At 42.5% G+C, this 26,650-nt stretch overlaps 2 protein-coding genes across 2 annotated transcripts; one reads left to right on the top strand and one right to left on the bottom strand.

Moving 5' to 3' along the window:
- Positions 1-1,301: 1,301 nt before the first annotated feature.
- kbtbd3 (kelch repeat and BTB (POZ) domain containing 3) lies at positions 1,302-26,025 on the top strand (the record flags this gene model as incomplete). Its single annotated transcript, XM_080731154.1, has 10 exons — positions 1,302-1,606; positions 4,557-4,722; positions 7,487-7,669; positions 11,138-11,311; positions 13,020-13,310; positions 14,770-15,012; positions 16,580-16,623; positions 20,993-21,239; positions 23,971-24,120; positions 25,894-26,025. 10 exons carry the CDS (start codon positions 1,302-1,304, stop codon positions 26,023-26,025), a joined length of 1,935 nt encoding a protein of 644 aa, XP_080587280.1.
- LOC308290348 (small ribosomal subunit protein eS7-like) lies at positions 9,285-10,012 on the bottom strand (the record flags this gene model as incomplete). Its single annotated transcript, XM_080732148.1, has 2 exons — positions 9,285-9,380; positions 9,521-10,012. The coding sequence occupies 2 exons, from the start codon at positions 10,010-10,012 to the stop codon at positions 9,285-9,287; spliced, it is 588 nt and encodes a 195-aa protein (XP_080588274.1).
- Positions 26,026-26,650: the final 625 nt, after the last annotated feature.

The following is a 26,650-nucleotide window of genomic DNA, read 5'->3' as shown; positions in this document are numbered from 1 at the left end:
GATTGCATTTTGTATTTGTTTAGACTTCGCAGACAGTGTCTACCTGCTGTAGTTTGTAAGAGCATGCAATTAGAGTAAAACCCTTCCTAGACGACGGGTTGGCAAGACAAGAACATGAATGAATTATATCCCTTAAAATTGTCTCCAGCCCAAAACAATGCTTAAGAGTGCTGACGAAATAGTCTGCACTATATAATATGAATGAACAATGAAGTTGCTGCTAATTATTTGTTACATTTTCTCTTATCATCTCTCTCTCTCTCTCTCTCTCTCTCTCTCTCTCTCTCTCTCTCTCTCTCTCTCTCTCTCTCTCTCTCTCTCAGTATTTGCTCTAGTCTGTTCCATTTCTCTCATGTTTATCTTTCATTATTTATATCTGCCTCTGTTCTCTCATTCAGTCTATATAGGACGTGTGTACAGTACACTCAAACTGACAGTGAAGGCAGATAATCTAAATATTAATTGCTGTTCTTTGCCTGAAAACCACATAGCATCCCTATATCTGGCGCAAAAGTCTGCCACAATTACAGATCTACAAGCTCACCGATATTTTTGGGGTTAGGGTTAGGGTCTGGAGAGGTGTGTGTGTGTGTGTGTGTGTGTGTGTGTGTGTGTGTGTGTGTGTGTGTGTGTGTGTGTGTGTGTGTGTGTGTGTGTGTGTGTGTGTGTGTGTGTGTGTCAAGGGTGTTGCACCAAATTCTGGGCCCTGCGGGCCCCTCATGAATGTTCTTCATAGGTGGAGGGGTTTTAACCCATTTAGATCAGGAACGCATTATTACGCAGTATTTTGTGCCGCGCTGCGAGCTTGTAGATCTGCTATTTTTTGCTCAAACCTTTTCATGTGAAAAATGATATGTATTTGACCACGGACCCCCATCTCAAAATATTTAGTTCCAGGGACCCCCCAGAAGCAAAATTTGAGTTACAAATGTTCGCTAGATTTGCACCCATTTTCACAACTTTTCAAAATTAGCAGATCTACAAGCTTGCAGCGCGGCTGTGAGCTTGTATACAGTATCTGCTATTTTTCAATAGCTAAAGTATAAAATAATTAAGGCCCCTCCACATTGGGCCCTAGCAACTCAGTTCCACTCCCCCCCCCCCCTTGTGACACCCGTGTGTGTGTGTGTGTGTGTGTGTGTGTGTGTGTGCGTGCGTGCGTGCGTGCGTGCGTGCGTGCATGCGTGCATGCGTGCGTGTGTGTGTTAGTATATATCCTTCGGGGGCCACGGTGAACTAAAACAGGGTTTAAGTGGTTAACCTTTATCGATCAAACCTGCTTCTTGTCAGTCACTGGCAAGATGGACGAGCGCCTGGGCTTGTACCCCCTCACCCCCGACGCCCAGACCGGCAGCAGCAGCAGCAGCAGCAGCAGCAGCAGCAGCAGCCTTCCAAACGGAGACAGCGGCGAGGCACCACCGCAGTGCAACGGCGCCCCGGCACACAGGACCCACCTGCGGGTGTCAGAGTCCCACGGGCTGCAGCTCCTGGGCGTGCTGCGATCCTTCAGGGAGAGAGGACTCCTGTTCGACTTCACCATCAAGGCCCAGGAGCACAGCTTCCCCTGCCACCGCTGTGTGCTGGCCTCATGCAGCGACTTCTTCAGGTGTGTGTGTGTGTGTGTGTGTGTGTGTGTGTGTGTGTGTGTGTGTGTGTGTGTGTGTGTGTGTGTGTGTGTGTGTGTGTGTGCGTGTGTGTGTGCGTGTGTTAGGGATGGGATGGGACGATATGAAAATGTCATATCACGATTCTTGTGACCAAAGAAATCGTGATTTACGATATTATCGCGATAATCAAAATATCCCTAAGATCCATTATCCTGGGGCGGAACATTTGCCAAAAAATAGCGGATTTGCAAGCTCACAACGCGTTGCGTTCCGACGCTTTGTGAGCTTATAGATCTGCTATTTTTTGGCAAAGAGATTTTGTAAGGAGTGAAAAAAGACTGTATCAAGTACGTATATTATAAGTAAGTTTTACCAATAGAGGGTTTAAATGGTACCAGATATGCAGCTCAGCAAATAAAAGGTGAATTGATCCCAGTGCATGACGGAGGACGATTTCACAATAAAATAAATCTCCACGATATGATTATCCTGAGTGTTTTTTATCACGATAAACGATAATATCGCTTATCGTCCCATCCCTAGTCTGTGTGCGTGTATTTATCAATATTATAATCAATATTTTGATATGAGACTAGATGGGATTTTGGATATTGTAATATTGTGATATATATGTCTTGACTCCATGGTTTTAATCAAAAAATGTCTTTAAAAAATAGCGAAAATATCCAATCTTTACATGCTCTCTGGCTGGGGAAAGGTTATTATTGTCACAATACAATACAATACAATACTACCGATATCAATATCAAGGTATTTAGTCAAATAAATAGTGTGATATTTGATTTTATGTGTGTGTATAGAGGGAGGGGGTAGGGAGGGAGAGAAGGGGAGAGGGGGGGGGGACAGCTGCAGTGATGAGGTGTTTTGTATTTTGCTGCATCATGAATCAAAGTGACTTGCAACATGCAACCGCCCTTAAAGTAGATTTACTTGACTACTGTGCTTAAGTACATTCTTTGAGTGGATACGGCTGACTTTCACTCCATTACATTTTAAAGACAAATATTACAACATTTCTAGGAAGGGAAAAAGTATATTATGAATTGATGACTTTTCGCCACCCTATTTCAAATATGGCCGATAGCCTAAAAGCTCACAACGCATCGTTTCACCTGAATGTCCAGAATATATTTTGTTCATGGGTGTGGCTAGCGAGCCAGGCTAATAACATTGCCTTGATATACAAAAAGAATAAAGTAAGTAAGTAAGCCTTACCGAGCCATAGGTTAGTAGGAGCCTATCTCCTGTTTCAGTAGCGTGTGGCAGCTTGATGTACAAGTACCCCCCCTGGCCATGACGCTATAGTATGTTGCAGGGATTTACCCCAAATCCAACCTTTGATGCTGAGATCCCATAGTAGGGGTGTAATGATATAGTAAATGTATCGAAATATCGTTTTTAACTTAAAAAATCTAAGTATATCGAAATGAAAACAGCTAAAATCGAATCGTATCGTTTTATTTTGTATCGTATCGAATCGGCAGTGCAAAGAATCGATTGTATCGATACTACCTACGTGTGCGTTGTATTTAGCATTTTTAAGAAGAAAGAATGAAAAGGAGGGGTTTAATTACTTTTCCTTTCCATATAGCAACACTGGTCTATCGATAAATGTGTGTAATCTCTGGGTTCATGTCAAGGTGCAGGTTTGTCAATATACAATGTCCATGTATTTGCCAGATAATCACAGTGTTTACTTATTTATATCCATAATAATACATGTTTCCCTTTAAAACCTGCACTATTCACACCTTTCACACAGATGTAATTTCTTTGCTAAATAGTTACTATATCGATTTTAAATCATTGAATGGAATCGTATCGTATCACCATGAATGAACCAATATCGTCCATGTATTGTATCGTCAACCATGTATCGAATCGCTATTAAAATGTATCGTTACACCCCTATTCCATAGCACTGGGTCCCATTTTTCAGAGTCTTTGTAGGACCTGAGCAAGGATCGAACCCCTACCTCCCAGTCTCAGGGCGGCCATGCTAACCACAAGGCCATTGAGCTGGTTTTACAAAAGAATAAGTATTTAGTACTTATATATTATATAATTTACTTCTCAAGTACAAATTTGACTGAGCTACTTTAACAGTTCAGTAATATTTGACTCAAGTGTAGTGTGTAGTACAGTAGTTCTCAACCTTTTCAGCCTGCTACATGGATACATGGGAGAATGTGGTCGGAGCCTCCCGAAATACAGCACACGAAGAAGAACACAGCCCCCCCGCAACTTTATCATTTATTTTAAAATACATCGGACCACATTTCGACAAAACTAATATGATGGTGATTGAAAGGCAATTTTTAACTAGCGATAGGAACCATACAGTATTCATGAAAATGTAAATTACGGTTAGAAAACGAAAGGGGAAAATTAATGGGATCCAATGGAGAACAATTCTTTTTGCGATCGGCCGAGGGGGAAAACAGCGCAACAAGCGTCCAATTATAGGAAGTTTTACTTCCGTATTGGAGTCATTTTAAATCGGCAGAACTATGCCCCTGGTCTGTAGCCACTTTTTCCTCAGCGTTTTGCCATAGAAAAACGTGTGTGTGTAGCATAGCCTGTACATCCTAGACTCAAATCCTAGTCTGACTCTGAAGACGTTATGCAAGCACGACCACCGCTCACTTCACATTGGGTGTGATTTTTTTATTTTAGAGGTATTAAAAGGGTATTAAAAGTCCTTAAATTGTCACTTTAGAAATGTGCAGATACCCTCTAGTCTATACACTTACTGTATACTGTACTGTATGTTGGTTTGTTTGCTGTTGAGTGAGAAAACAATGTTGCACATTAAGTTAATCATCTGGGGACCCCCCAAATAATTTTGGGACCATCCTCTGGGGGTCCCGACCCACAGGTTGAGAACCACTGGTGTAGTATAACAACGTGTCACTGCTCCATGTTCAGGGCCATGTTTGAGGTGGACATGCGTGAGCGTGACGATGGCTCAGTGACCCTGGGGAACCAGCCTCCGTTGGCGGTGCATTTCTTCCTGGACTTTGCCTACTCTGGAGAGGCCATCATCACTGACAGCAACGTGGACATGCTGTTCCAGCTCGCCTCCTTCCTTCAGGTAACACTAAACCAATTCATGTAGTCAGAGGCCTTAGGGAGATAGAATGGTAATTTCGTGCTAATCAGTCTAAAAGCGCCAAACCTTGCACAGATGTAGCCCAGGGCATGCTCTAATGATTTATCTAGGGCGCCCGAGCCGACAACCTTCGGGGTCACCACAGCAGCTACAAATGGCCCCAGAAAACAATGGTTTAGTATGAAAAGTGATGAGTCATCACTTTTCACTCACTTGTGGGGGTTTTCTGGGGCCAGTTGTAGCCCAATGAATGTTTTCTTTGTGCAAAACAAATGCTTGCAATGGATTCAGCATCATGACAAACCCTTAGTTAGACCCCTCACATCCTACTTAAATACCCAGATTCTTTTTTCTTTTCTGGCTATTTTCCTCCTGTATAGAAAGTCGATGGGAGCCCAACTTGATTTGGCCGCTGTGGCGACCCTGAAGGTCGCCGACTCGGGCGCCCTAGCTAAATCATTAGAGCACACATTGGGCTACATCTGTGCTAAATGTGGGGCTTTTAGACTGATTAGCACTAATGTGGATCTCATGGTTCATGTGTTCCAGCCTGTGACATCATCAGTGTCATCATCTATGACAGCATTTCTCAAACATTTACGTTTCAAGGTCTCCCCTTAACTCTGAAGGTATACAAATGGTTCTATTTGTATACAGAGTTACAGACATTTATGGGTCAATTTAGACCCCCATAAAGGAACACACAGAGTCCCTGGAATACACCTTGAGAACCACTGATCTATGCCATTGGTTCCCAAACTTTGTCGCTCGTGACCCAAAAGAGAGATCAGACTTTTGCCCGGGATCCAAACTAGTGAAGAATGGCGGATCTACAAGCTCACAATGCGTCGCTTCGCGCAGCCTTGTGAGCCTTGTAAAGAAACAAAAAAATTAAGCCCGTGACCCGCAAATGGGTCCCGACCCAGTGTTTGGGAACCAGTGATCTATGACGCCAGTTGTCTATGACACGGGTTCCCAAACAATTTAGCTCAAGAGACCCAGAAGAGAAATTTGGCGTCTCCCCGCCTTATCATGGCGGATGCCACATATAGGCTCAAATAAGACATATCAAATCGCAGGTTAACACATAGGATGTCCAGGATTATTCAACATTTAATCGGCAGGTGCCCATGGCAACCCCCATTTTACCTACCTTTGAAGTCCTGGCAAAAAAGTTATCAGAGTAAATGTAATCCAAGTATGTCCTGTTTATTTTCACGGTAGTATTTTCTTTCAGTCAGGACAGTTTTTAAACAATCGCGGGCCACAGAGCTTTTGTAACGGCCGGTAGAGAAGGCCGTGTTTTAAACATGGACATGGTTTAAAAGTTAGATTTATGGGAGAAAAATGCATGTTTGTGCAGCAGCGTTACACTGAAGTGAATCAGGGAGACAGACTTCTCGGTCACGTGATCTCGCGCTGCATTTCGGGAAATGGAAGTGTTTTTCGTCACCGCGGTAGCCTGGTACAGTAGCTACAGATTAATACAGTTTACTGTACGACGCATCAAACGCGTCAACGGGCACATCAAAGAGCTTGGCGTGTTGACACGTTGTGGACCTCTAATGAGTTAAGATCTGCCCAACGGGCACTACAACGTTATTTCTCAAACTCCTACATTCAATCCCTCAGATACTGTGGGATTGAATCTCTCTCTTCCTCTCTCTCCAGACTCATTTCCCATTGGAAAGGCATTTGGTGCTTAAAGTTAAATATTTCAAAAACTACAAAAGATTTCATGTGGGTGTTGTTGTTATTTATATCAGGTCGCATTTGTTGGTGGTGATGTCACCAACAACGCTGCTCCCTCAATGGCTAAAGGCAGGGGTCTTCAACAGGGGGTCCGGGACCCCTAGGGGGTCCTTCAAATCTTTGTGTGATTAGATTTTTCTCTCCTTTTTTATACTAAACACTTGAACCCTAACGTCCATATTCTGAGAACTTTAGCCAAAAATAGCCGATCTACAAGCTCACAACGCCTCGCGCTGCGAGGCGGTGTGAGCTTGTAGATCTGCTATTTTCAGCAACAAGGTTTGGTGTAGAGGGTAAAAAGAGCACACTAAGTACAGAGTGAAAGGTCAAGTTTATTAAGTATTGATGGTTCAAGTGGTTAAATATCTGATAACACAAATTGACATGAATCCAAAATACACTGATGATTGTGCTGTCAAACGATGAAACTATGGAATCTGGGGGTCCCTGCTTCATCTGTCTCTCAGCTAAGGGGTCCTTGGCCTGAAAATGTTGAAGACCCCTGGCTAAAGGCCTTTGTACTGTCAGCCAGTTTTGAGGAGAATAACCTTACTATATAAAGATTTGGGAGAACATACTGGTCTCGCGAGCCACGGGAGAAAGGTCCAAAAACATATTAAAAAATCACACCCGTGTGAACTGAGCGGTGGTTTACCCCCCCCCCCTTCCCCCCTGTGTGTGTGTGTGTGTGTGTGTGTGTGTGTGTGTGTGTGTGTGTGTGCGCGCGTGTGTGTGCCTGGTCTGGCCTGGCCTGAACAACAGCGCCCCTCCCTTAACATGTGTGGTCATAAAAGGTACTGCAGGCCTGCAGGCTACATACAGACACACACACACGCACACACACACGCATACACACACGGCCACGTATAGGAGACGGTGTAACCACCGCTCAAAAAGAAGTGATAAAAACAATACATGAGTAGGAGTAGTACATCTGAACCGGTGTTGTTTACAGTATGTGGGTTTATTCTTTGTATTGTGTGTCTGCCCTCAGGTTTCAGTTCTCTCCAAAGCCTGCAGTGAATTCCTCATGGGAACGCTGGACCTTTCTAACTGTCTGTCCCTGCTGGCTCTGGCAGAGGGCTACGGCTCTGTACCACTCCTCCAGCAAGCCAACGACTTTGTGGTGCAAAACTTCCACCAGCTCTCCTTAACCCAGGACTTCCTGGATATGCAGGTGGGTGTTGAAAATGGGATGATAAAAAAAGATATTTGCTATCCAAATATACATTTGCCATGCATTGCATTTCCACAAATTGCAGAGATTTGTGGAAATGTCATACCCACTTATTAGACACTTATTATGTTATTAGCACTTATTATTATTATTTGAACCAACACACAGACATAAAGGGTGTTCAATAGCACATATTTATGAAAAGAAGAGAGGGTCAATCGGGTGGAGTTAGCTGGTTTGGCAGAAAGTGTGGAGTTAGGAGGTTTTGTCCCAAGCACTTTTTACTACTTTCCATTGGTTAAATGTTATTTTAACCAACACTCAGATGTAAAGGGTGTTCAATAGCCCTGATTTATGCCAAAACACCTAAAACCTCAAAAATGGAGTTAAGAGGTTTTGGCCAGACATTGAAATATAATATTTTGATCTGTAAGAACAACAATATTTTGTGCTAAGAACAATATAGGGACACGTCAACACGAAGCCAGAAGAACCCGTTAACTAATGATTCCAATGCGGTCACTCTCCCTTCTTGAGCCACTGCCACCCACCAGATGGCTTGTTCCATCTGGTCTAAAGCACATCATTTTTGCAAAGCCATACATCTTTAATAAACCAACTGTCTTACAGAACAACATGTTACACTCCCCTCCCTTTTTATGATGTTGCGTCTACATGTCTAAGTTTGTCTGGAGCTAATCTAATAGCTGGACCGATCAGCACCATATCTCTTGTGCACACTGCTAATAATTTAGGACCCCCACTTCTTCAAGTATGGTGTGATCAGGTTTTTTTTTTCCTTAGCTTTGTTTTTCTTTTTAACCACTTGTTCTCCCCTTATAGTCATTATGCCCACTGATTCCTTCCCACACACAATTCTTAAAGCCTTCGTCCTACTCTACCCACCAACACTGCCTGCTGACAGGCGGCCCGTAGGAGTGTGTGTGCAGTGACAAATACCACCCACAGGCCAATCGCTTTCATATAGATCAGGGGTCTTCAACGTTTTCAGGCCAAGGACCCCTTAGCTGAGAGACAGATGAAGCAGGGACCCCCAGATTCCATATAGTCTCATCGTTTGACAGCACAATCGTCAGTGTATTTTGGATTCATGTCAATTTGTGTTTTCGGATATGCAACCACTTGAACCGTCAATACTTGACCTTTCACTCTGTACTTAGTCTGCTCTTTTTCCCCCTCTACAACAAACCTCCTTGCCGAAAATAGCAGATCTACAACGCTCACAACGCCTCGCAGCGCAAGGCTTGTAGCTATTTTGCTATTTTGAGCTTGTAGGCTATTTTTGGCTAAAGTTCTCAGAATATGGACGTTAGGGTTCAAGTGGTTAATTTAAAAAAGGAGAAAAAAAGTTTCTATCACACAAAGATTTGAAGGACCCCCTGTAGTAACTCTGAGGACCCCCTAGGGGTCCCGGACCCCCTGTTGAAGACCTCTGATACAGACGCACGACAAAGCTAGATGCGCCGTGGTGGATTCGATTCGAACCCCCAGACTCCGCAGTGGGTGGGCAACTACGTCACCCAAATGCCGACCGGGGGTTGAAACCTTAACCAAAATTAGAGTCGTAACATAGTCATCTTTTCATCTTCACACTCTACAGCTGGGATTCGGTGACCTCGAAAACGACGTCTTTGCCTGTGAGATTCTTGTAGACCCCGGAGAAGGTCTCAAGTTTGTGTTCTACCTTGCTCTGTTGAGCGTCTTCATCTTCACACTCTACAGCTGAGATTCGGTGACCTCGAAAATGACGTCTTTGCCTGTGAGATTCTTGTAGACCCTGGAGAAGGTCTCAAGTTTGGAGACGGTCTCAAGTTTGAGTTCTCCCTTGCCCTGTTGAGCCTTGTTGTCCAGGTAGACCTTGATGAGGCGCCGGCCGCTCAGCTCCACCCTGATCCTCTTCCCCACAATCTCCCAGGGGAACACCAGGTCGTCCAGGATGGCGTCGTGCACCGACATCAGCGTGCGGCTCCTGGGGCGCTTCTGTCTCTTCTCGTGGCTTTTCCTCGTGGCTTTGCCCAGGATTGTCCTCTGTGCGATGAGGACCACGTGCTTCCCACTGAACTTCCTCTCCAGCTCTCTCACCAGAGGAACCTGAGTCTTCTGGAAGGACCTCAGCAAAGGAACGGGAACGAAGATGATGATGGCGGCTCCCCGTCCGCCGACTTCGATTTCCTTTGCGGCTGTGATGTGCAGTCCTCTGAGATGAGACTTCAGATCCGAGTTCTTCTCCAAGTCGAGGAGAGCCTCTGCGATCCCAGACTCAAACTCAGTGGGCTTCTCATTCTTATTCCGCTTCACAATTTTGGGTCCGGTACTAGACATTGTCTTCTTCCTGTATGTCAGCTACCGGCAAATAGAATTGCATTTATTCACATCTCGCCCGACTGATGTCATAGATGATTGATGTCATATATATATTTTTAGATGGATCTGTGTAATCTTTATTTCAGACAGAAGTCCATATCACAGTAAGTTACATAATAAGACATACAAAAAGGATAACAAATGTATTAAAAAGATAAAGTACACAATAAAAGTACTATAGTGCAATCCTACCTAATCAGCAGAAGACTGCTGTACCAGTGACCCAGTAACAGCTCTTTGTAGGGTCTGTTAGCCCTACTATAATGCTGTTATATCTGGTCATATAGATTACATCATGATGGGTGATGACATCATGGATCTCCATATAAGGGCAAACAAGGGACATGGAATGACTGATACAGAGATCTCCATACATGGGCATATCGGTCGGATAGTGCGACTTGTGTGAGGGCTGCGTCGTGGCCCAAACTAAGTAAAGTTAAAAAAGTAAAGTAATGATCATACGTGTGTGCTGTGAACACGGTGTGAACTGAGTGGTTGAGGCTGTGTCGTGCATAATCTCCTTGTATGGGCCGTTCTGTCTGTGACATCAGCTGTGGTGATGTGGGTCTCTACGTACTTTCTATAACGTTAGTCTCGTGTGAGCTGTTGGTACTGCATACATAGGGACATAGGGCTGAATGCTTAGGGACATAGGGACCTACACACTAAAGGGCTTTGCACACAGGACCGTTGCGTTTCTTTCCGTTTGCTGCTTGATTATTTAAAACACTTTGGATTTGGTGTGCAATGCTGTGCGGAATCCACACTGTGTATCCGAAAATAAGTCATAAAAGGAGTCAATGAGTTTTCACTGCATGCGACAAGACGCACGGATCGAACTCGGGAGAAAAACGCACAGCCGCAGCCACCTGCCGCATGGCAAATTCGGAGCCGGTGTGCATGAGGTCATAGAGAATCATTGTTTTCTTTAAAAAATGAAATCGTCATCTTCTTCCGTGCGAAAAAAACGCGTCTGTGTGCAAAATTCTTTAGTCAAATGTAGGAACTACATTTCTTTTTTACATTTTGATTGGTTAATACTCAATAGATTTAACTATGAGAATAAACGTCTTCCTACAGGTGAATGTGTTGGACGGCTGCCTGAGGTCGGATCTACTGAGCATGCCCAGTGAAGAGGCGGTGGTGATGTCACTACTGCGATGGGTACGTTATGATGTCACAGCGAGACGGAAGCTGTTGCCACGACTGCTGTCTCTGACACGACCGCACCAGCTGCCTGCACCCGCACTAAAGGTACACAGCACCAGCTGCCTGCACCCGCACTAAAGGTACACAGCAACAGCTGCCTGCACCCGCACTAAAGGTACACAGCACCAGCTGCCTGCACCCGCACTAAAGGTACACAGCACCAGCTACCTGCACCCGCACTAAAGGTACACAGCACCAGCACCAGCTGCCTGCACCCGCACTAAAGGTACACAGCACCAGCACCAGCTGCCTGCACCCGCACTAAAGGTACACCGCACCAGCTGCCTGCACCCGCACTAAAGGTACACAGCACCAGCTGCCTGCACCCGCACTAAAGGTACACAGCAACAGGGGCGTCACAAGGGGGGGAAAGTGGGACTGACTTACTAGGGCCCAAGGTGGAGGGGCCTTAATTATTTTATACTTTAGCTATTGAAAAATAGCAGATATACAAGCTCACAGCACGTTGCGAGCTTGTAGATCTGCTATTTTTGAAAAGACGTGAAAATGTGTGCAAATCTTTGAATATATGTATTTGCAACTAAAAGTTTGCTTCCCTGGAACTAAATATGTTGAGATGGGGGTCCATGGCCAAATACATACCATTTTGGGGGTCCTTCACATGAAAAAGTTTGAGGACCACTGACATAGAAACATAGGTTTTTCAAAAATAGCAGATCTACAAGCTCGCAGTGAGCTTGTATATCTGCTATTTTTCAATAGTTAAAGCACAACATAATGTGTCTAAATGGGTTGAGTGAAGAAAAAAAGAAAAATAGCGTGTACCGCTCTCGAGACGTCCATGAAAAGCGCTCGGTATACGCTCAGGGCTGGGGGCAGCAAGACCATGGACTTCAATAGACGTTTTCGTGGTAATGTTGCGTGGTGTCTCATGTGAAGGAATGCATGGCTAGTAGTAGTGGCTACTGTCTTTCTTGAGGCGATAAAAGGGATGACTGCTGGAAATTCACACATTAACTTAACAATAGACCAGACACCCATGCTCACTTCCTATTCAAACTGCGCAGCTATGGTCATCACACGAACTAGCATTGACTGTTACGGTCTCTTTTTGTAAGTCACTTTATGTATACTTATATATTATTCGCCCCCTCTATTGATGCACCTTCTCTTTATTGGTACTGTACTGCTCTTTTTTTACTCTTATCTATCTTTTTTCTTACTTCTCTGTAACTTTGTAAATACTGTATACTGCTATGCTACAACTGGACAACTGAATTTCCCCCTTGGGATAATAAAGGTATCTATCTATCTATCTACACTGTATGAAATGGAAGGTAAAGATTCAGTCTACTGCTCACACACACACACATGCAAACACACACACGCACGGCACGCACGCACGTGGGTTCTGTTCTGAACCACTTGACCTCTTGAACCCCAGCATCCATATTCTGAGCAGAACAGGCTATTTAATTTCTGGGGGAAAAGCAGCCCAAGCTCAGAGTGAGTACAGTTCCGTTATACGTTGCACCTACCGTATAATAATGACCAAAATAGGAATGCCATGTTGAAAGAGGTTATGTTAACGATGCTGCAACGATTTAATATTCATTTGAACAAATAAATAAAATAAAAAACAAATAAAAATACCGCTTACAGCACCACGGTAATGTGTGTTATCATCTGACCTCTCTCATTCTCTCTCTCTCTCTCTCATTCTCTCTCTCTCTCTCTCATTCTCTCTCTCTCTCTCTCTCTCTCTCTCTCTCCATATCTCGTCCACAACAAGGCCCTGCGCGACTCAGACTCTCTCCTGCGCGGTGACGAGTCGTGTCTCTCCCTCCTGGCGGAGGCCCAGGGCCGACAGAGCCGGCACGGCGGGCTGCTCCCTGACGCCCGCCCCCCCACCACGCAGACGTACATCTACGTCCACAAGACGGAGGAGAACGGAGAGATCCGCCACACCTTCTGCTACTGCCTGGAGACGGACCAGTGGAGGGAGCTGGGGACGGGACAGGGGACGGTGACGGTGACGGTACCCGACCCGCCAGGCTCTTACCTCACCAGCTTTGCTGAGAAGGTATAGGTCAACCAGGGACATGCAGAGAATGTTAGAGAGGCAGGGGCTGGAATTTCTAAAAGGGCATTTTGGTGAAACTATCGAAAATAGCAGACCTCCAAGCTCACAACGTGTCGCGCTGCTGTGAAGATACAGAGACCAATCAATCAATCAATCAATCAATCAATCAATCAATCAATCAATCAATCAGTCAAGCCCCAGACTAGGGATCCTAGGGTTAGGCTTAAGATGCTTGAAAGTTCTTACTCCTAGGTTATCAGCATGCAGATGCTGTAAAGTTACCTATGCCAGTGTCCTTGGTGTTGCTCACCACCACATACCTTGGGAGAGAGAGAGAGAGAGAGAGAGAGAGAGAGAGAGAGAGAGAGAGAGAGAGAGAGAGAGAGAGAGAGTATAAGAGAAAGCAGAGAACAGAGTGGTGAGTCAAACAGAGTGTAGCATCATGCTCTGTCTGCAGATGTGTCTGTCTGTTATCTGCAGACAGACAGGAGAGACAGACAGATCTTTCTGTCTGTTATCTGCAGACAGACAGGAGAGACAGACAGATCTTTCTGTCTGTTATCTGCAGACAGACAGGAGAGACAGACAGATCTTTCTGTCTATTAAGAGACAGCTCAGCAGTAGTGGATGTGGAGTCCAGACCCAGCACTATCAGGGACAACAATCTGGAGGAGTAGTCATCCTATTACACAGTGATTCTCAATCTGTTTCATTCCAGTGACTCAGTTTAATATGCATTATGGGCCACAGGCCTATCAGTTTGCTGTGATTGTTTCATCCCTGGTTCACCAATCTATGCTGTAAATTCCTCTGTGGTCATTTAACTCTGAGGGTGTACAAAATGGAACCACTGGGGTTGAGTATACCACCGCTGATGATAGGGATTAGCAGCAGTACCTTTTCTTCAGCCAAGGACCCCCAGGATGATTATCTATGTCCTCTACAGCAGGGGTCTTCAACAGGGGGTTCGGGCGAGACCCCTAGGGGGTCCTCAACGTTACTATAGTGGGCTGCCAAAGGTTTGTGAGACTTTGAACCTCCTAACATCCCTTGTCAGGTTAACCACACTAATAGAATCCGTTTTATGCCCATCAATATTAAACCCATATCTGTGAATGCCCATATAATAGAATCCATTTTATGCCATCAATATTAAGCCCATAAAGCTCACAACGCGTCGTGATGCGAGCTTGTAGATATTTTTTTAAATATAAAGTTGTCAATTATGTCAGTCATTTCTTTGTATATTTAGATTGTGTGTCATATCTGCCACGTGCAACTTCAAAGCCTACAAGCCAAACAGAAATGTAATTGTTGACGACAAATACGCAATTCAATCGTTAATCGCAATTATTTGAGTGACAATCGTCATGTAAAATGTCATAATCGTGACAGCCCTAAATACAATACAACTTCCTAAGATCCTACAAGCTTTACTAATGAATACTAATCCTCTCAGATGTTTGTGACGGGCGGTTGCCGGGGCAACTGCTGCCGGGCGGTGCGCCTCCACGTGGCCGAGCCGTTCCATGACGCCACGGAGGAGGTGTGGTGCTACTGCCCCGTCTCCAGGGCGGTCGCCCCCGCCCCCGCCATGTCCCAGCCCCGCACCATGCACGCTGCTGTCACCTGCCTGGACAGGGTGTACGTCATCGGGGGACGGACCAGGGGCTCCAGAGGAGACGCTCTGGGCCTACTAGAGGTAACACGTCACATGCTATACAGTATATCAGGGGTCTTCAACGTTTTCAGGCCAAGGACCCCTTAGTTGAGAGAGAGCTGAAGCAGGGACCCCCATAACCTCATCAGAGATTCCATATAGTTTCATTATTTGACAGCACAATCATCAGTGTATTTTGGATTCATGTCAATTTGTGTTTTCAGATATTTAACCACTTGAATCGTCAACACTTAATAAACTTCACCTTTCACTCTGTACTTAGTCTGCTCTTTTCCCCTCTACACCAAACTTCTTTGCCAAAAATAGCTGATCTTCAAGCTGCGAGGCATTGTGAGCTTGCAGATCTTTAAGTGTTTAATATTAAAAAAGGGGGGAAAAAGGTTCTATCACTCAAGTTTTGGTGGACCCCCTGTAGTAACTCTGAGGACCCCCTAGGGGTCCCGGACCCCCTGTTGAAGACCCCTGCTATATACAGATAAATCTCAGAACATTTGAATATTTTGTAAAAAAAAAAAAGCATTGCAGATGCCATAGCACCCAGTAACTTCCCACTGGACCTCAAGCAACTCTGACTTCAGAAGGTTGACATTTATCTAAAATAAATCCTTGTTTTGAATGGTCTCGTGTAATATTGCAATATTTTGAAATATGGACTTTTGATTTTCATGAGCTGTATGCCATAAATATTCAGATTTTTAACAAAAAGAAAAAAAGTTTGGAATAATTCACTGGATGTGCAATGTATGTAGAATATATGAAAATGTCAAGAAATATATGAAAGTTTAAAGAATATTTACTTTAACAAAATATTCAGATTTTCTGAGATTGATCTGTATAGCTTACAGCAAGGTCTGCCCATATCTCTGAATGGACCCGTTAACAGGTCCATTTGGTTCCATTTGTACACTGTCAGAGTTACAGACTTGTAAGGGTCAATTTAGACCCCCATAAAGGAACCCACAGAGTCCCTGTAATCCACTTTGAGAACCATTGGTCCACAGCAGTGGTTCACTGCTGAACCGCTGGTCCACAGCAGTGGTTCCCTAACTTTTCAGATCGAGACCCAAAATAGAGATTTCGATGTTTGCCCGGGGCCCAACCTAGTGAAAACAGCAGATCTACAAGCACGCAATGTGTCGCTTTCGCACCACATTGCGAGCTTGGAGATCGGCTGTTTTCACCACTTCTTTAAACATTTATTTTCTAATTTATCTAATTTCTTTGATTTTAATTTTTTCAAAACATATTTGTATGAAATTCTTAAGAAAAAAAAAACATTGAATTTGTCTCTAATTCATGAAAATTTTTAGTTTTTTTAACTTTTCATTTTTATTTTTTGAAAATGTTTTGAAATAATAATGTATAGGAAACAAAAAAAAACAAATAAAGGGATAGTTACAGTATTTACTTGTGACCCATAAAAGTTTCTTTTTCCCTAGCTGCAAGTGTGCAGTATGTGTTAGCCGTAATCAAAAGCAGATTCCATGAGATATACTGAATACAAATGAACACTAGATGAAGATCTCATGTTGCTGTCTGAGATATAATTTGTAACCTTTATAAGTTCTGTTCCTTTGTTCTCCTGTAGGTGGAGTATTATGACCCTCTTTCTCAGATCTGGTGCTCTGCAAGGTTATTATACTTTTGCATTTTTCATTATTTCATCGTTTGTTTTTAATTTCAGTTTAGTTTGGATTCGTTTTTAAAGCTGTTTTTTGTGTGTTAGTGTTAGTTTTTTTATTGTAACATTATGATCAGGGGCAAGAGTCAACCAGGTCATAAACATAGCAGATCTACAAGCTCACAAGGCATTGTTGGAGCTTATTAGCTTATTGGATAAGTTTAGTAAGTAAACTAAGTTACCATTAATCAATTTCGTATGCACATATTACAGTATTCTTTCCCTTTTTTTCCAGTATAAACTAAACATTTCGTATTGTTTCCTGGCCTCAATTACACCAAAAAGAAACCTGACCTTTCAACATTCAGTGGTTTTTCTGTAATCTGTAGTTTTTTGAATAATTAGGCTCAGATAGGTGAGTTCGTTTGTCTCTGGACGTACGCATCATCATCCAGGGGAGGGTGTGGTTGTAGGGGAGGGTGTATCACCTTTGATGTTACTTTACATTGTGTTTGCATCGGTCCAATGCACCGTTTACCATTTACCATTCATCACTTTGGTTGTTGAGTTCAAAAATAGCAGATATACAAGCTCACAGCGCGGCACCGAGTGCCGCGCTGCGAGCTTGTAGATCTGCTATTTTTGAAAAAATCGTGAACAGTGCAAGTCTTTGAATATTTTTGACCCGATTCTATACATTCTTTAACTTTTTCATGTCAAGGACCCCCAAAATGCCCGCGGATCCCCATCTCAAAACATGTTGTTCCAGGGACCACCCAGAAGCAAATATTTGAGTTACAAATGTTCGCTTTTAAAAAGATATATTCAAAGACTTGCAAAAAAAGGAAAAAAAGCAGATCTACAAACTTGCCGTGCTGTGAGCTTGTATATCTGCTATTTTTCCATAGTTAAAGCATTAAATAATTCTAGGCCTAAATTGGTTAATAAGCATTAGTGAGGAGCAAATGTACGAGGATAAGGTCAGAATTGGTCAGAATGTATTGAGAGGATCACCCCTTGAGATGCAGCATCTCATTTTAGAGGGGGTCCTAAACACATAAGTGAACACATACAAACAGTACAAAAACACATAAGTGAACACATACATACAGTACAAAACACATAAGTGAACACATACAAACAGTACAAAAACACATAAGTGAACACATACAAACAGTACAAAACACATAAGTGAACACATACATACAGTACAAAAACACATAAGTGAACACATACATACAGTACAAAACACATAAGTGAACACATACAAACAGTACAAAAACACATAAGTGAACACATACATACAGTACAAAACACATAAGTGAACACATACAAACAGTACAAAACACATAAGTGAACACATACAAACAGTACAAAACACATAAGTGAACACATACATACAGTACAAAACACATAAGTGAACACATACATACAGTACAAAACACATAAGTGAACACATACAAACAGTACAAAACACATAAGTGAACACATACAAACAGTACAAAACACATAAGTGAACACATACAAACAGTACAAAACACATAAGTGAACACATACATACAGTACAAAACACATAAGTGAACACATACAAACAGTACAAAACACATAAGTGAACACATACAAACAGTACAAAAACACATAAGTGAACACATACATACAGTACAAAAACACATAAGTGAACACATACAAACAGTACAAAAACACATAAGTGAGCACATACAAACAGTACAAAACACATAAGTGAACACATACATACAGTACAAAACACATAAGTGAACACATACAAACAGTACAAAACACATAAGTGAACACATACATACAGTACAAAACACATAAGTGAACACATACAAACAGTACAAAACACATAAGTGAACACATACAAACAGTACAAAACACATAAGTGAACACATACATACAGTACAAAAACACATAAGTGAACACATACAAACAGTACAAAAACACATAAGTGAACACATACATACAGTACAAAAACACATAAGTGAGCACATACATACAGTACAAAAACACATAAGTGAACACATACATACAGTACAAAACACATAAGTGAACACATACAAACAGTACAAAAACACATAAGTGAACACATACAAACAGTACAAAACACATAAGTGAACACATACATACAGTACAAAAACACATAAGTGAACACATACATACAGTACAAAAACACATAAGTGAACACATACAAACAGTACAAAACACATAAGTGAACACATACATACAGTACAAAACACATAAGTGAACACATACATACAGTACAAAACACATAAGTGAACACATACATACAGTACAAAAACACATAAGTGAACACATACATACAGTACAAAACACATAAGTGAACACATACATACAGTACAAAACACATAAGTGAACACATACAAACAGTACAAAACACATAAGTGAGCACATACATACAGTACAAAACACATAAGTGAACACATACATACAGTACAAAACACATAAGTGAACACATACAAACAGTACAAAACACATAAGTGAACACATACATACAGTACAAAACACATAAGTGAACACATACAAACAGTACAAAACACATAAGTGAACACATACAAACAGTACAAAAACACATAAGTGAACACATACATACAGTACAAAAACACATAAGTGAGCACATACATACAGTACAAAAACACATAAGTGAACACATACATACAGTACAAAAACACATAAGTGAGCACATACAAACAGTACAAAACACATAAGTGAACACATACATACAGTACAAAACACATAAGTGAACACATACAAACAGTACAAAACACATAAGTGAACACATACAAACAGTACAAAACACATAAGTGAACACATACATACAGTACAAAACACATAAGTGAACACATACAAACAGTACAAAACACATAAGTGAACACATACAAACAGTACAAAAACACATAAGTGAACACATACATACAGTACAAAACACATAAGTGAACACATACAAACAGTACAAAAACACATAAGTGAGCACATACATACAGTACAAAAACACATAAGTGAACACATACATACAGTACAAAACACATAAGTGAACACATACAAACAGTACAAAAACACATAAGTGAGCACATACATACAGTACAAAAACACATAAGTGAACACATACAAACAGTACAAAACACATAAGTGAACACATACAAACAGTACAAAAACACATAAGTGAACACATACAAACAGTACAAAACACATAAGTGAACACATACAAACAGTACAAAACACATAAGTGAACACATACAAACAGTACAAAACACATAAGTGAACACATACAAACAGTACAAAAACACATAAGTGAACACATACAAACAGTACAAAACACATAAGTGAACACATACATACAGTACAAAAACACATAAGTGAACACATACATACAGTACAAAAACACATAAGTGAGCACATACATACAGTACAAAAACACATAAGTGAACACATACATACAGTACAAAAACACATAAGTGAGCACATACAAACAGTACAAAACACATAAGTGAACACATACATACAGTACAAAACACATAAGTGAACACATACAAACAGTACAAAACACATAAGTGAACACATACAAACAGTACAAAACACATAAGTGAACACATACATACAGTACAAAACACATAAGTGAACACATACAAACAGTACAAAACACATAAGTGAACACATACAAACAGTACAAAAACACATAAGTGAACACATACATACAGTACAAAACACATAAGTGAACACATACAAACAGTACAAAAACACATAAGTGAGCACATACATACAGTACAAAAACACATAAGTGAACACATACATACAGTACAAAACACATAAGTGAACACATACAAACAGTACAAAAACACATAAGTGAGCACATACATACAGTACAAAAACACATAAGTGAACACATACAAACAGTACAAAACACATAAGTGAACACATACAAACAGTACAAAACACATAAGTGAACACATACAAACAGTACAAAAACACATAAGTGAACACATACAAACAGTACAAAACACATAAGTGAACACATACAAACAGTACAAAAACACATAAGTGAACACATACAAACAGTACAAAACACATAAGTGAACACATACAAACAGTACAAAACACATAAGTGAACACATACAAACAGTACAAAACACATAAGTGAACACATACAAACAGTACAAAAACACATAAGTGAACACATACATACAGTACAAAACACATAAGTGAACACATACATACAGTACAAAAACACAAGAATAGGACATTACATACAGTGCAGACACACAAGACATACAGTACAGTTAGCCTTCTCACCAGGTTGAAAACGGGTGGTGTTTTAACCATACTAACCCCATGGTGCTGTGCCAGTGCGCTGCCCACGGCCATCTACTACCCTGAGGCCACGGCCTGTGGCAGCATCATCTACACCCTGGGCTCCCAGGTGGAGATCACCGACTCCTTCAACCCCTCCCTGGACTGCTTCTTCCGCTACGACGCCCAACACGACCAGTGGAGCCGCCTGGTGGCCGAGTTCGGTCAGTTCTTCCACGCCACGCTGGTCAAGGCGGTGTCCAGCGACAACACGCTGTTCCTCTGTGACCTGTCCACTTACAAGGTGAGTCGTCTTAACACATTGCCTGCCCCACGTTTTTTATTAAACTCTTCCAAAACATGTCAGGGTTTTGGAGCATTTTGACTCATTTGTAATGAATATTTTGAAAATTTGTTTCTATGTCTATGAACAAATGGAGTATACCGATGGAAAGATTAAAATCTATACTTTATAAAAAAAAATAAACAAGAGTTTTATGTTCCATGATGATTTTTCAATGAATTTATTAGCGACTACTGCGCCTGCCCCAAATGGCCTAATTTGTTTAAAAAGGCTAGAAAAAAGGCTTTTTATGAAATAACATGAATAAGTCTCTTATTGGGTTGATTTTGTTGTTTCAAGCCAATAATTGGCACTGTGGCACTGTGTACTCAGTCTCAACACACACGCACACACTCACACACATGCATGCGCATGCACGCGCACGCGCGAACGTCACAAAGCACAAGGACCACCCTGAGCTCCTCCTATGACATTTCAGGCACACACACAAACACACGCGCACACACACACACACACACACACACACACCCCACATGCGCGCGCACATCCACATGCGCGAGCACGCACGCGCCCCTGTGGAACACCTGTGTTCAGTGGCGTCAGTTCAGAACAAGCTAAGGTATGGCAACATGACTGGTGTCTTGCACGCGTGCCCTCGTGCAGGCACGATGAAAAGTACATTTTTATTATTTCCCCCTGTAGCCAAGGTATGGCATTGGCAGCTGCATACCCCTGCCATACCCAATTGACGCCCCTGCCTGTGTTATGTCACGTGATTTCTTAGCTAACGGAAACTCAGATCGATGCAGAGAAAAGTTTGCTGGACCATTGGATCATTTTCCTTACTGTTGTTTAGCCACATGGATTATAGTTTTACGAGCCAGCAGACTGTTTGTTTATCAATGGAATATCTTTACGAGCCAGGAGTGCACTGGGGGGGAGGAGGTGACAGTGTATCAGGTAGGACCCTGGTTTTTTCCGTTTTTTTCATTGTGTGTCGTGTCGTATGGATGGATGTTGTTTTGCTGCGTGTGGCCAGGGGTGTCGCACCAAAATCTGGGCCCTGGCCACAAGGATTCACTGCGGGACCCCCATGATTGTTCTTCATAGGGGGGATTTCAAAAATAGCAGATGTACAAGCTCGCAGAGTGCCGCGCTGTGAGCTTGTAGATCTGCTATTTTTCAATAGCTAAAGTATAAAATAATTATGTCCCCTCCACCTTGGGCCCTAGTAGTGTAGGGTTTCCACTCGCACTCCCCCCTTGTGACACCCCTGTGTGTGTGCGCGTTCTACACACTCACTCCTCCTCTCCCACTATAAATACAGAGTGTCTTCACCTAAATACACTCAAATCTAAACGAATTCTACTGTCATCTCTAGGCTATCAATCAACTATCTAAACTCTAACTCTAACTATAAATATCCTATATTCAAATCTCAACCGAGCCACCCAACCGATCTTTTTTTTTTTTTTTTTTTCTCCTCAGCTGGCTAGCTGGCTAGCCTGGCTTGTCGCGTCTAAAACAGCTGCAGACTTTTCTCCCTCTCTCTCTCTTGTATTTGGATTGCCTGATAACATGTATTTCAATGCAGTTTTTTGACCTTTTTTCTTCATTCACGTGAATGACCTGGTTCCCTTTGATGTTGCCCTACTGTATTAAGTCACAGGCAGCACCGGAGCACCATCAATTGTAAAACAATGAAAAGACTATAGAACGTAGCTGTACGTGTAAGGCGGTAAATAGCTGGGCAAAATAGAACGTTTATAAACGGGCTGGGCGGCAGATGTGTTAATGTGACCTGTCCACTTACAAGGTGAGTCGTCTTAATGTGACCTGTCTTACAAGGTGAGTCGTCTTAATGTGACCTGTCCACTTACAAGGTGAGTCGTCTTAATGTGACCTGTCCACTTACAAGGTGAGTCGTCTTAATGTGACCTGTCCACTTACAAGGTGAGTCGTCTTAATGTGACCTGTCCACTTACAAGGTGAGTCGTCTTAATGTGACCTGTCCACTTACAAGGTGAGTTAGACCTAGAATTAGTTTATGCTCTAGCTCAGGGGTTTCCAAACTTTTTTGTCTCAGGGCACCCCATAAATACTTTTTTTTTTTTTTTAAATCCGAGGCAGCCCTACATTATAATTCTCACTCCCAGCACCTTATATTTATAGCATGTCATCGTTGTCGGGTGGAAACCTTGTATGTCCAAAACCGTTCGTTTTGTATTTATCATCTATAAAATGAACTAAACTAGTGAAAACAGACGATCTACAAGCACAACGCCTCGCATTTTGTGCGACAGTCTTGTATGATGGAGCAGGGCTTTGCTTTACCAAAAGACGTACACATTTGAAACTTGGAGATACAAGGTTTCTGCCCGACAAATCTTGAATTTTTGCGAATTTTGGAATATATATTTTTTAAAGCAAACATTTGTAACTCATATTTTGAGATGGGGGTCCACGGCCATATACATATCATTTTGGGGGTCCTTGACATGAAAAACTCTAAGCACGACTGACATAGAAACATAGAAGACACTTATAGAATCGTGTCAAAATATTCAAAGACTTGCACAAATGTTCAAGATTTTTCCTAAATAGCAGATCTACAAGCTCACAGCGCAGCACTCGGTGCCGCGCTGTGAGCTTGTAGATCTGCTATTTTAAGCATACAATAATAATATGCAATAAATGGTTTAAACAGCACAAGGTTCTTTCTCCTACGCAGGTGTACAGTTTCTGTCCAGAGACGTGCGTGTGGAAGGGTGAGGGCTCGTTCGAGTGTGCAGGCTTCAACGCCGGAGCCGTGGGCATGAGAGACAGAATCTACATGCTGGGTGGAGACTATTCCCCTGATGAGATCACTGATGAGGTTCAGGTAAGAGGAGAAAACGGAATCTGGGCACACCCACACACGTGCACACATAGACATCAAAGGGGGCTTGAGCCCCTGCCCTTTTATCCATCTGTAAAAAGTGCCCTCTCCAGACCATGAATGCCGTTTTTACTATGGTGAAAGAAATGCAAATGCCCTCTTTCCATGCCATACCTGAAGGCAGCATTCAAGAGAATTGCCTTGTCCAAACTCTCCTGAACTTGAATGCAGCGTCTTATGTTGAAATAATTGCCCTCTCTGTGTAGAAATCCATGTCGTTCCGCCACATCTGCATTGCAATACCTTATAGAGATGCAATTTATGGCTCTTTGAAGTGAGCCCATGGATCTGGCTCACTTAAAAGAACCGTTCAAAAGTCTGGCTCATTTGGCTCATTGTATATTTACATATTTTTAAGAAGCATTTGTTGAAACATGAATCCACAAGGTGGCACCACATTCCTCTGCTGACAGTTGAGATCACAATTTTGCATTTACCCTTTTTATAAAACATGTGTGTGTAAATTAAGCTACCTTGACTTAAGTTATTCATGAACAAATGAATGGCTTCCGACTCCGTAAACCGGATCCCATTGTTCACTTCAAAGAGCCGTTCAAAAGATTTGATTTGTTCGCGAACGTCACATCTCTAATACCTTAGCAACAGGCATGATGAATTTATTTGAAGTAGTACATGAAGTAAATCAAGTACATTTTATTGCAACCGAAGGTCGCATATACTCTGAAGAACCGTGTCGCTTGAGTGTCCTTCCGTATCCTCTGTGATGTCAGTGTGATGTCAGCGAGTTGTGACATCACTTCCTGTACAGGGCGGCTACACAAAATGTGGATAACACTATATATGGAGATAGTCCAGTCCATCATGTCATATGGGACTACCGTCATAGAAAGTAGCCATTGTTAGGCCGGAGTCAATGGCTGTCTGTCTGACTGTCTGTACAGGAAGTGATGTCACATGACATACTTTTTATATATATGTAAATATGGGGGCGTCTGTGTTAAGAACATTTCGTTGTCAAGCTCAACGTTGGGCATTTGGACCTATACATAGAGAAATGGAGCGAAATTTGTTTGGCCTAAACATGGAGATGTGGAGAACACTATATGGAGAAAGTCCATTCCATCATGTCATATGGGACTACCGTCATAGGCAGTAGCCATTGTTAGGCCAACTCAATGGACTGAGTCAAGCTCAACGTTGGGCATTTGGACCTATACATGGAGAAATGGAGCGAATCTGTTTGGCCTAAACATGGAGATGTCATATGGAACTACAGTCATAGACAGTAGCCATTGTTAGGTCGGAGTCAATGGCTGTCTGTCTTACTGTCTGTACAGGAAGTGATGTCACATGACATACTTTTTATGCCCATATATGAGTCCTTCTGTACCACATCTCCATGTTTAGGCAAACTCCACACAGAAAGGCCCTATCGCCAACCCAACCAAGGGTGTGAGCGATAGGGCCTTTCTGTGTGGAGTTTGCATGTTCTCCCCGTGTCTCCTAGGGTTGATACCCTCACAAAAACATGAACAAACTCCCCCCAGAATGACAACAACTAGAATCGTCAGAGAAACGCTGTGGTTGGCCAGATGGTCAAGAATTGGCCCTTTAGGGCGAGGTCGCATGTCACCATGAGGTCGCATTCCACCCTCAGGTGTCTTACTAGTTGTTTTCCCCTGTAGCCAAGGTATGGCAGCTACCATACCTTGCCACACCCAATTGACGCCTCTGTGTCTCTGGTCACCTGTGCAGGTGTTCTACAGAGGGAGGAGCCAGTGGGAGGAAGTGGCCCCCATGCCCCGAGCGCTCACCGAGTTCCACTGCCAGATCATCAGCTTCAACAGATACAGAGACCCCTGGGGGGGTGGCGGGGACGCAGCATGATGCAACACACACACACACACACACACACACACACACACCAGCACGCACACACGCACGTGTGCGCGCACACACACACACACACACACACACACACACACACACACTCACACACACACACACACACACACACACACACACACTCACACGCACACACGCACACTCGCACCGCGCACACACACACACACGCACGCACACACGCACGCGCACACGCACGCACACAAATGCGCACGCATGCACACAAACACACACACAGTAAGGCTGCCAAATTAATATTCAAATTTCGAATATTCATAGAATATGGAACAAATATGTAAATTCGAATATGAAAATTAATATTCGAATTATTATTATTTATTTATTTATTTTCCGATTATCTTTTTTTTTTTGGGGGGGGTGGGCTAGTGAAAGTTTCGGGAATGGTGAGTGGGATATGAAATGTAAGCTTACCATAATCCTTCATCACACACACACACACACACACACACACACACACACACACACACACACACACACACACGCACGTCTCTTCTCTTCTCATGAGCATTTCAGCCAAATGATTGTTGCCCTGTCAATCAACATGGCCCCTCCCATGGAGGAACACTATTGGGTATAATAATACTGTTAT

Source organism: Nannobrachium achirus (genome assembly GCF_963921795.1).
Source record: "Nannobrachium achirus genome assembly, chromosome: 8".
NCBI lineage: Eukaryota > Metazoa > Chordata > Actinopteri > Myctophiformes > Myctophidae > Nannobrachium > Nannobrachium achirus.
This window is presented reverse-complemented; position numbering and strand designations above follow the sequence as displayed.